General features: G+C 46.4%; 1 protein-coding gene across 1 annotated transcript in view; it reads right to left on the reverse strand.

Moving 5' to 3' along the window:
* The window catches only part of CSMD2 (CUB and Sushi multiple domains 2), a 262,798-nt gene extending 261,732 nt beyond the window's left edge, over positions 1–1,066 (reverse strand). Inside the window, exon 1 of the mRNA XM_051638216.1 lies at positions 811–1,066. Within this exon, the coding sequence (XP_051494176.1) occupies positions 811–967 (157 nt within the window). The 5' untranslated portion in view covers positions 968–1,066. The remainder of the gene's footprint in view (positions 1–810) is intronic.
* Between the last annotated feature and the right edge of the window lie 11,317 nt (positions 1,067–12,383).

A 12,383-nucleotide genomic window follows, 5' to 3' on the forward strand; every position in this document is an offset into this window, starting at 1 on the left:
TTACTTAGAAACTCTTGGAAACTGAGGCAGAGCACAGGGTTGAAAGGAGACACAGGCAAACACTGTCCCACTCTTCCCCCTCCTACACACACATAAGGGAGTCCCTAAATGTTTGCTCCTTACACCAAAAATAAACTTCTGTCCTCAGATACATTTTTGGTACAAGGGCAGTTGTGGAAACTAGGGAGGAGACATAAACAAATTCTCCCCCAATTCTTCTTTTCCCCTCTTTCAAGGCAATAAACATGTACTGCACAGAAAACATGATGCTGAGGCCAAAGAGCTCATATGTGATAGACAATCAGCTTAAAAGGAGGAGTAAGAGAAAAGTGCTTCCATCTCCATTTAAGGCTCCCTAAATCTCTTTGATCAGCTACGAGCAAACACCAGGGCAGCAAAATCATGAATTAAGATGCGAGGGAAAGAGACAGAGGGGAAAAACCAGGATGGCATTTTTCAGTCATCTTGCATATCACACAGCAACCGTGCACAAATTGTTTGACCCACCAGAGAAGGGGAATCATATCCAAAAAAAAGCCACCTTTTGTCACCCCATCGCTTAACATTGTTGCTCCCAAAGGATGCAGAGGGAAACTATCTTGCACAAAGCTGCAAAGGGCTGAAGAAAATATCCTCCTTACTGAACACTGTAGGGAAGCATGTGCTGACACACAAGTGCATCCACAGACACAGAGTGTCATCATTCCCCCCCCCCCCCCAAAAAAAAAAAAAGATTAACAGTGGTCCTTTGATCTAAGGAACAGGAAGGAAAATGCTCCTAAAGTTGCCAGCTTTCTCCATGACACTCACCAGTCACCGAGACAGCCAGCAGCCCCAGGGAGAGCAGCAGCACCCGGCTCCAGGAGCTCACTTCCACCGTCATGAGAGCAAAGATCCCCAATTTTCCCCAGTTCCTTCCAAAGCTGCAGCTGCATCCCGGCTTGTCCCATCCCAAGGAAGGTTGCATGTCAAAGGGCAGGAGGATCGGGGCGTGCTGGGGGTTGGTTGTTGTTGGGTTTTCTCCCCTTTTTCTTCCCCTTGGCGATGGGGATAGTCCTCGGCTCGGCTGGATGAAGAGGAGAAAGGAAAGAGGGGGGGAAAAAAGCAGGTCAGGCTTGTGATTTTTATTTTTTCAGCCCAGAAAAAAAAAAATCCCACCGCATGGAAGGCTCTGAGCTTCTGCAGCTGGAATGAACCAAGTGTGGCAGCAGCTCGGGGAGAGAAGAGGCAAGGAAAGGAGAGGAGGGCTGGCTTGTCCCTCCCGGTGGCTGTCTCAGAGCCAGCTCCTCGGCATTAGCAGCACACAGTCCCCAGGGATTTATACTTTTTTATTAGCCACTTGATTAATCATTCCCATATCTTTGCTCTCCTCTTCACTAAATGCTGGGGAGGGGAGCCAGGGCAGGGGTGCTATGGTGAGGGGCTGCTGTGCAGCCACCAAATAGATCTGCCTCAGCTTTGCTTCCCCAACCCAGCACCATCCTCCCACCGGCACCCACCCCACCAGAACCAACAAACCACGAATTATGCTTTAGGATTGCATTTCTTTTTAATACACACTACAGGTTTGCTTGCACAGGAGTAATTCCCACAGCCCCCCATTTAGCACGGAGCCCGGCAGCCTGGGCATCTGTGCTCACACACGCAGCATCCCCGCTATTAAGACGTCTGCCAGAGCAATGCAGCTCCTCCCAGAGCACCCCCACCCCTTCTCCCTGCCTCTGTAAACAACTTGATGATATTGACACCATTTTTGTGATTAAATTGTTACAAACACAAGAGATGACACAAGAGCCACCGCCCCCCCCCGCTCCCGGATCCCCCCCCCCAGTCTGCAACCTGTCCTCGCAGCATGGATCCCAGCATTGGAGCAACACCCTGACACTGGTGGGACTGGATCAGAAGGAATTCTGGAGGTGGGAAAGGCTGTGTTGGCTGTGCCCCCCCTCACCAAGGCGGCAGGCACGCCTGGCTGTAGCGCTGCCCCCTGGCAGGGCTGGCACAGTGCTCGGGCACCACCAGCCTTCGATATGTTTTTTTTCCCCCTCTTTAAATCTCCTAGCACATTTGTCCCTGTAGCTGCCTGCAAGATGGGGAAAAGGCACGTTCGGGAACTTAATTATCTTAGTAATGATGCTCAGATCTACGGACAAGAAGAACAACTCGAACGTGACACTGAAGCTAAAAAAAACAAACAAGCCATCCTCGATCATCCTCCCCCCGCCCCTTCCCCCCAAGAACCTACTTCTGTTTCCCTTTAGGTTTGGCAGACAAGGAGCAGCCCCTCTCCCAAAAGCATCTCTTGGAGAAGGGGGTGTTTACCAGCCCCAGATCCCCCCTCTCCAGCCTTTTTTTCCCCCTCCCATCGCCCGCCCCTCGCTCCCCCAGGAGTGACACCGGATCCGGTGGCCGCCCGAGCGGGGCAGCGACCGCGGGTGGCTCAAGCCGCCACCCATCCCCCTGCCTCGGTGCTTTGCATTTGCTGCAGTTTCTTGCTGCAAAACCCCCTTCTTCAGTCTTGTTCCGGTTGCCTTGAATGAGCTTATTTGCCAGCTGAAAAACCCCCAAATTATATCGAGGGCTTGCAGATCTGTCCCCCTCCACCCTCAAATCAATCCTCTTTCTCACTTCTCGCTCTGTCCCCTCTGCATTTCAATCCTCCCACTGCCTACACCGCGAGCTGATGCCAAGAGCCAAGGCAACCAGGGCTGTTACATGAAAGAGTTGCTTTATGTCTGTTTAAACTGCAGTGTCCTATTCAAATGGACCTTCTTGTTCAAAGGCACAGATCCAAAACTAAAAAGGATCCAAGAACAGGGTACCACACTGCCCAGCTCCACACACTGGTTTGCCCTTATCCAGCTATTCACCTCAAAGAATCCCCCCATCCCAAAATTGCATCCCCCCGAAGATGTGACGTGGTTGCTGCACAGAGGGCAGGGGCTGAGCCAGGGCAGGAACCATCTACAGGCATCAAAGTCATTGAGGAGATACCATCCCACTTTCTTCCTGGTTAATAAAATCATATCTATTGCAACTCCAGCAACTTCCCCTCTCAAAACCCAGTCAGGTTTAGGGTCTCATTCTCTCCAGACAAATCCCTGTGTTTATTTGCTGCATGGACAAGACCGATGAACAGAGCAGAAACCATCACGGCAATCACCAGCTTCTTTTGACTACCCCCCATCCCTAACCAGGAGGCGTTGGCAGGTTCTGGTTCCCGGCCCGTTTCGCTCCCCACCCTGCAGAACAGAGAGAGTTCCCGTCCTCAGCGCGCAGCGGGGGACAAGCCCCTCGGCGCTGCCAGGCGCAGGCCCAGCCCGCGGGCCCCGCACCGCCTGCCACCTGCTCTGCCGGTGCTTAGCTGACTCCTTTACATTCCATTTATCACACAGCACCTCACCCTCCCTGCCAAAAGTCTCATCTGTTTCGAGATCCCTCCAAATAAAAAAAAAACCCCAACCCAGCAGCGATTGCAGCAGCCCCAGCCCAAGCCCTGGAACCCAGAGCAACTCACAGGTACCAAGTCCTCCTGGTACCCTCCTGGAGGAAGGGAAACAGGCAGACAAAAATCAAAGGCTTATTCAACAGAGTGCCAAAACCTGGTTTTCCCTCTAGTTCTGACAGCAAGCCACCTCCACGGACACCTTCTCTCCCTCTCCCTCCTCTCCCCCACAGGCATCGTTCTCCAGAGCTCACAAGCACCACCTGCCTCACAAACACAACCATCCAGGTGACATGAGAAGCTGCAAGCAAGCATCACACAGGGAGCACGATCACATTCCCCTACATCTTAGAGTAATACAGTCAGTAATTTGGTATGGGGGAAAAGCCCAAAAGAACTTACTAAATGCCATACAATTTATTTCTTTTATTCTCTCTTAACCACATATTATCACTATTGGGGGGAAAGAACATGAACTCATGGTTGTGCCTGGATAAAGATACAGCTGTGAATAATATCTCTATTAGCAAGAAACTGCAGTCACCATTTAACTTACATGACAGGAGAGTCCAGTTCTGGATTATCTGAAAGGAGATAAGTACAGAGCCAAGATCTTAGTGTACACTGTAATGATTTGGTAGAAAGAATTCAATTCACAGCTGTTGCATCTGAAGATGTGCACATAGCTTTTATATTTAAAAATATTTTGCCTTGTATTTTCATACCTAGATCAAGTTTTGTAGCCCAGCACCCAAAATGCCACAGAGAATGTAGAAAAGAAACATGACACTAAGCAAAATTCTGTAGCCTCCTCCTCCTGTCTCCTGGTTGAGCAGACTCCCATGCAACCTGCTGTGCAGCAGGGATCTGGAGTGTGCTGTGAAGAGTTTCAGGGACACAGACTGCTTGGGCAGGGATGAAATGTGTTGCTAGACAGGTCTAAGACAGGGATGCTGCTCCTCTTTGGGCAGTGGCAAACCACGAGTCAATGCTAAAGCAGGAACAGCCCTTCTGCCTGCACTGCTTCCCTCACCCACGGCCTCTGGCTCTTCATCTCAAGTCAACGGAAAGATGAGGGACTGGGGGCAAGAGAAGGGAAAAGAATCAGAGGGAGGGTCAGTCCTCTGTGCACTCCATGGGACTTTGCCCCCTACAGACACACGAGGAGCTCAGGTACAGGGAGGCAGGGACAGCTGAATGCTGCAGACTGAAGTTTATTTAGACATTCATGCCAGAGAACCCCCTCAGCTCCCTGCAAGGCCATGACACTGCCATTTCCCTTCCTGCTGCTGCCAGCTCAGTGGAAGTTTCCAGCTGTTGCCCTTCCTGGCAAGCCCAGGGTTCCATGGTTACCAGGGCTCTTCAGAACCAACACAAACCACCTCTTCCAAAGAGACCGTTGGTGACTGCTAAGAGGCTGAAAGATGCTCTCTCCTAAGGACAGGTTTTCAGCTTCAGTACTAACATCTGAAGACCCGTTCCCACTGGGACCTTTCCCTAGGTGCATCTGGATCCACCACAACACTCCCCAGGATAGCTTGGACAAGGTCTGCTATGAGATCTGGAAACGTGTCCAACGACTCTCTGCAGAGCTGCAGTCCCCGGAGCTGGTGCCCCTGCTGCAGCACGTGCTCTGCTCCGACCTCCCGGGGACCCTGCGGAGGGACAGCTTCACCTCCCATGCCACGTAAGTCACCTTCAAGTGTTGCCCAAGCTCTAGTGAAAAAAAAAAAAAGCTGCTCCTTTCCATTGTACACTTTCCAAGCTAGACTTTTGTAGCCTCTTGAAAGGAAAGCCCGGGGCACAGGGTCCATCGATTTCTGCCTGACAGCCTCATCGAATGAGGCAAATTATTCCCACTTTTTCCACTCTCACCAGTTTTCTTTGGAGAAAAAAAAAAAAGTGTGTCCCATGAAATCTGACTACTTCAAATTCTGAAGCACCATAAGCAGCTGCTGCATTCGCTTCCCTACAATGTTTAAAGGAAAACAACCACACACACATCAAAATATTTACAGGAAGAAGTGAAAGCAGCATTCAAAGGAGCAAAAGCGAAAATTAAAGTATTATAAGGAAGCTACTGTAAACAGCTGATCTTTGCAAAGAAAAGCTGAATTTAGCACAAAAAAATTATGCCAAATAATGTTTCAGAGGACAAACAGTGATACGAGAGGGGGAAGAATGCTTTCAGATTCGTGGGATAATGCTCACTGTACGCTCCCAAAACGGAGAAACTAAAATTGCTAAATCTAGCCACCAGTCAGCAACCCGTAGCAACATCCAGCTCTTAAAGTCCAAAGAAAACATCATGCAAACCTTGCTTGGTACATGGAGAGTGTAAAGTTATTTCACCTTTTAAAAAGATAGCTTCACAGATGAGGAAACAGATCATTTTACAGATGAAGACGTGGAGGCACAGAAGTACCACCAAACACTGTCAGGTGGAAACCTAGGAAATGAGTCCTGGCTCCTTTACTTTCTCCTCTGTATCCTAAATAAGCAAAAATCTTAAGAGTCTCCAAAATAACTGCAGGAAGAGGGAGACCAGTTTAATCAAGAATAACCAGTGAAACTCATGGAGCTGCCCTGGCCCAAACAGTCTGTTAAATTATACAGCCCAAATATCTTTGCAATTAGCACATGCTCAGTTAGCCAGTATCTTGATCCTGCCAGTTGCTGAGAAGCCTTAGGAAAGAAGGAATTACACAAACCAGAGAAGACCTGTGAACTATTAGCAATCTTAGTTGTATTCTTAGCACATTTTACTCCTACAGGAATGTAGATCTGGTCTTTAGCAGGACGTCTGCTGCAGCAAGGCCACCCTAACCAACATGACCTCTAGGCCACGCAACCTGCAGTTACCCTGAAGTGAGTGCAACAGGCAGAGAGCAGATCAAAATACCTTTGGCTTTGCTACTTTACTGGGAGGTTGTGAACTTCAGGTCCCCTGTGATGAAGGCAGGGGCCAAGACAACCACAAGGATCTGAGACAAATTCAGCAATTTCAGTTTAGATTAAATTAAAACAACAAAGACCAGAGGCTAAAGTGCAGTCCTTGGGTTCAGAATAATGATCCTCTACCCATTGTTCATTGACTGAGTTACCTTTGGCAACTCATCTGGCCATTTCTCTCAGCAACACTTTCCTGTGATCAGCCAGCAGGCTCTTCAGGACAGAAGCAGCCTCTGCACACACACTCCTACAGCAGAGTTCATTGGGCAGCACTTGCTCCAAGACCCCAGTCACTGAAACCTCCTCTACCCACAGCCAAACCAAAGTGCTAAAAAGAAACTAATGTGCAAATAAACTGCTTTAAAATGGAAGCAATTCAAGGTCAGGTTTCCACCTCTTGGGCAGAAGCTTCCATACCCCGTCGTGGCTACCTCTATTACTCCTGAAAGACAGGTGAAGAAAAATTTTTCAGTATATACCAGCTGCCAATAAAGGTGTTACCCACATTCATCAGCTGCAACAGCATCAGCGGCCAGAGATTATACCACATGACCTTGCTCAATTTAGCAAGCCTTAATTAGTTTAATATTGACTTATGCAAATTGCTAGCTAGAATGCTCATTTTTAAATGTATCTAAAATCTTTTGAACAAACAACCACTTTCACCTTCCTGGTTTTGTTCTGGAGCATTTGGATACAGAAGAGCAAGTTATTGAGAACAGCCAGAGCAGGAGGTGACAGGAGGAACCTCCTGTGTTGAGGGTGTCATTATTTAGCAATGTAAAGGAGCTAATATAATATTCCACAGTAAGAGGACAAAGCTCCCTAGGCAAGCAGCAGAGCTAGGAACATGGTATCTGCAAAGACATTGGAACACAGGACTCCAGGAACCTAATGTGTAAGTCCAAGAGAGACCAGAAGCACAGTTGGCACCTCAACTCAAAGTCTTTCCAGCTGCAGTCAGGGCACAAATGCCAGCAGGTTGTGTAAAGCAGCAAGAAGGGATCCCAAACAAGTGCAAGATTTGGGTAAGAAGTTGCAGAATCAGTGCTGCAGTCTGTGAAGCCTTCAGAAACCAGAATCCCACTGAAAGCTGGGGTGAAAAGTTGTATGAAACAAGCTGTACTCAGAAATAGCTGAACAATTTTCTATTTGCATGTTCACAATATAAACCTGTTGAGGTTTTTGTTAAAGTGATGATCTATGTTCTTTAAAAACAGGGGAAGCAACATCCTATAATTATAGTGATCCTATGATTAGAGATAATTGGATACATTTACAATTTAGAATGTCCTAATTTTAGCTGTTTATGTACCATATATGCACCTATATAGTTGCATGCACAGAGCATCAGTCCAACCCTCAAGCTAAGAATAAATTGTTAATACATTAAGTTATTGCACATATTTGGATGTGAAAGAGCAAACTGGAATTTAAATCTGTGTTTTGAATAGGTAACCACAATAGGCACTAACTGGTATTTTGAGCAGGTAATCATTACAGTCCCTTACATGTGTCTTAAAAGAAAACAAAACTGTTCAGCTTTGACAGCAGCCCCACTGTAAGGCCCCAGAGGAGCCTGGGGGGCAGAGGGGTGCTTTGAGATGCACCTCACAGATTAAACCATCTGACAGTCTCCTCTCCCTGTATGAAAAATGGCCAACACCCAGCCCTGGGAAAGCCTCACAGGTGGTAACTGAGTTGTGATTACAAGGCAGTCCAAGGAAATTCAGGCCCCCAGCCTGAAAGGATTTAAGGACCCACTGTGCCCAGAAGGTTAAAATCATGTAAAGCTGGAGCCTGGAGAAAAAACAAGGTTTCTTCTATTAGGGACACTGGGATACAGGGCATACAATCCAGAAATCTTCTTTCATGTCCAGAATCATGGGGTTTAATTAACCAACCTTGCTTCAGTTATTCTTGGACAGATGCATTAATCAAGTTAAGATTAGTAGTTTGTTTCCCTTTCATGGGGTTCTTTGGCAAAGAACAGTGTCAAAGATGAGTTTTTATTCTGGTTAAGAAATAACACCCGAGTCTTACATAGAAAACTAACAAGACAGAAAAGCAAAGTTTAGGAGTCATGAAATTTAGCTCTATTTTAACTCAAACCTCCTTTACCAGCAGCCCTATTCCACTTTCTTACAGCAACTACTTACTAGATGAACCAGAGGGACTTGAAAGCATTTACAGAGCAGTGATTGGAAACAAAGAGAGGGAGATGAAATTAAGGGCTCTCTGTGATGCTCAGCTTTCTGCTAAGCCCCTTCTCACCAGCCTTCGGTGTTCAGCAAAACCCCACAAGAACCCCAAGGGGCTGGAGGACATGAGCAGCATGGCAGGCACTGGCAGCACAGAGAGCAGCAAGCTGGAGGTGCCACTGCTGCTGCAGCACCCAGACAGTGCTGAGGACACGGAGCAGCAGGTGGTGGCTGAGGAAACACAGGCAGGGAAGGAGGTGTCACAGACCAGCACGTCCAGCTCCACCACCAGCAGTACAGTCGGGTCATCAACAGCAGCAGCAGACAGTCAAGCAGCAGGACAGGAGCAGCAGCTCCCACCATTTGGCAAGACTTGCTCCAGGACCGATTCAGATGCAGGCAGCAAGGCCCTGCAGAATCCAGGTATGATCTGGGCACGGGCCTTGCACCCCAGCTGGGAGCCAGGGGAAAGGTAACATATAAACCTGGAGCTGTGGAAAAGCAGGTGGCAGGAGCTGCTCAGGCATCCCTGCAACATGTGTTCCATGGTGATGGCTTTGAGTAAGAGACTGGATAACTACATTCCTTGAAGCAACTTAGAACAGGCAGAAACAGTGGTACACAGTTCTGTGATGTCCAGATCTACTGGTTAAGCTTCTGGACCTGATTTATCAGTCTGGAGACTTAAGACACAATCAAGTTGTTCTCTGTTGTTTCCTTACCTCGGAGAGTTTTGAGCTTTGGGCAAAGGTTCTTGTTCTGTTCTTACAGTTCCATTCAGTCTTGGGTCAGGCAATTAGCTTCATTGCAGGCTCTGTGGGTCAGAGTTTAATGGCCCTTCAAGTGAATTTGAACTGCTAATTGCTGAATTTGGGACTGTGCTGCAGAACCACAGCCTGCAAAAGTAACAGGTACCTTAAATACATTTTGTTTACAGGCAAAACACGTCCTCTTAATTGCAAATGTTCCACAAATCAAGATAATTCATGTTTATGAACATCTATAACCTTGTTTTACAGTAACTACTGCAGGATCAGATAAGAGAAGTGTTATCTACAATGCAAGTACTTCAGGCTTTTTTACTACTTCAGTGACCACAGCGTTCAACCAGCCAGTGTGGCAGAGTCTGAGCTTCCCTCAGTTTTCCATCTTTCCCAGCAACTCAAACTTTCCACAGTTTCAGGTAACTTAAACCAGACCCACATTTTGTGAGAAGAGACTAAAAAAGTGACAGACTCAGGGCACCACCTGCTCGGATCTTGACAGCTGCTTTCTGATGTGCAGGGCAGAGTAAGAAACCAGATTTGGTCCCACCACCCTAAGTGACACTAAGTGGCTTTGGGTCCATAAATAAAGCTTTAGCAGCAGGTGTCACAGTCCTCTGAGCTGGCTGTAATTTATCAAAGAATGATGCATTACTGACAAACACCGGGTGTTGACACCTCTCAGCCTTCATTAATTGCTGGTTTTACCTTGTATTTACAAACATTTTACCCTTGCATTTACAAATATTTTGGCACTAATTCATGACAAATATTTCCTGTGATTGCCCTGTTTACATACTGGAGTATTGTTTAGTCTAGTGAAACAGGACCTCATACCAAAATAAAACCAAACCCCCAGTTCCCTTCCATTCCACTAAAAAAACAACAACTCACAAAACCCCACCAGAAGCAAAGCTATGGTCCTCTACCAGGTCTCAGTTCATCCTAGGGACTCAGAGGTCTCAGCAGATAAAGACTTTGGCCAAAGATAAAAAATACCTTTCTCACAACCTGGTTTCTTTGAGCATAACATTTCCCTAAAACACTAAAGCAATTACTGGACCAACTCAGACTGTTTTAAAAATCATGCCTTACGTGTGCTTAACAGGGTCCCTATCACCAGAGACCACGGATCCTCTACCAGCAAGCTCTGCACCCTCCCTTTGGATGCTACTCAAGACAGGTGTGTTGCGGTGCTGATGAACAGGCTTTTGTTTGCAGGGGACAGATGCTGAGCACAAGAGGTTACTCAGAGCCATGTGTGACGTGCCAGGATTGATGTTGCTGTCAGGGCAAAAACGGTTGTGGGAACAAGATGCTGAACTGGGATCAGTTCATGCAGTTCACTGGAGCACTGGGTGCTCCAAACAGCTCCAGAGGAGGCCTTGAGCCTCCCACTGAAAACATTTATTGCTCATGTTCTACTTTTGTATAAAATTTAGAGACCACTGTGTCTGAAAAAGACATTTTCAACAACATTGGTTTCCATTGGTGGGATTATTGCCTCGCCAGTAATTCCTGCCTGCTTTTTTGTTACCTGCTATTTCTTTTTCCTCCCCAGGCAGCTCCATACAGCCCCCAGCAGATTTTCCAGCCACTTTACAACCCAGTGTTGAACTACGTTGCTCTGGTTCAGCCTGGTTACCCATTCCAGCACAGAGCTCCAGCTGCACTGCCCAGCAACATCCAGGATCTGGCCCCAGTGGCAGGTGATGGGATCCTGCATCCATGTCCTCCTTCCTATGGGTAGGGCCACACCTCTGCATGCTCCTCGTTCAGTATTTTAGGGAGGGTTGGTTAGTTGATGGAAACCTGCACAGAGGTAAAGATTTAAGCAGCAGTTGGGTCTCCCAGTTACATTCTCACCTTCTGAACAAAAGACAAGATTTACTACAAGGTCTAAATTCTAAAATAATTTTGATATCAAGCCAGAGTAATTAGTTGGGGGTGAATGAAGCTGGAACACGGTGCTATGGGAGACTTGCAATCAGTATTATGGGTAACATAATAAAAAGGAAATGTTTCAATATGATAGAAACCAAAATATTTTGACAGAGTCCGAATGAAATTAAAGGATTTGATACCTTTCTATAAAAACTGTAGTTAAAATTAACATATTGCAAAGACCTAGTAAAATAATCTCTAGAGACTCAGGATCTATATATCACCTTCTGTTAAATGTTTATGGGGTAGCCAGGAATAGCACATACTGCCCCTTAGATCACCTTCCCAGAAGCCATACCACATATCAAAATAGCAGATAAATGCTTGTAAGAGCTCCATTATTAGGAAGAAAAAGTAGTGCTTTGGAAGTGAGATACAATCTCCTGAATCTTGACTAAATTTCATTTCTGTTTCAGGTTTAGTTCTACACCTGGGGCAGCTGTGACTACAACCCTCAACTTCTTTTCCAGTGACAGCTATGTAAAATTTTAAGGGAACCCAGTTTTCCTACCCTAGGATGCAGAGAAAAACCTGCTACCTACGTTCTAGGATCCTATAAGGATTTCATGTTTTCCCTCAAGTGAACATTTCCATTTAGAATAATCCCCTATGATTTGAAAAAGCTGCATGACAAGTCATCTGAAATAATTTTTTTAGGATGACAGAATCAGAAGGGGCTTTTGTTGTTTGGGAAGATGGAGACAAAATAATAAAAATGTTTTATTTATGACAAATGCCTGAACTGCTTGGAACTGAGCATTGCAGTAAAGAGAACTGATGAGGAGTGTTGGCCACAGATTTCAGAGACAGTTAACTTCAGTTGCATATTCAGTGTGAAATTAACAATTGCTTTCCATAGGGGTCACAGAGCTTCACACATAAGTTCCTCTTTTATTACCTCAAACTCTAATCCTAATCCACATGGTAATCTGATTTTTAGTATTAAAGAAGATCAAGTCATAAAGCTTGTCTTGAGAATCCTGTTTAACGACACCTCCCTTGGTTATTCACTTTGGGAATGTCAAGGCTCTAACTTTAGACAATGAGCCTTTGCCTCTGCAAAACAACTTGTGCTTC

The sequence above is a fragment of the Apus apus genome, chromosome 21 (genome assembly GCF_020740795.1).
Source record: "Apus apus isolate bApuApu2 chromosome 21, bApuApu2.pri.cur, whole genome shotgun sequence".
NCBI classification, from domain to species: domain Eukaryota; kingdom Metazoa; phylum Chordata; class Aves; order Apodiformes; family Apodidae; genus Apus; species Apus apus.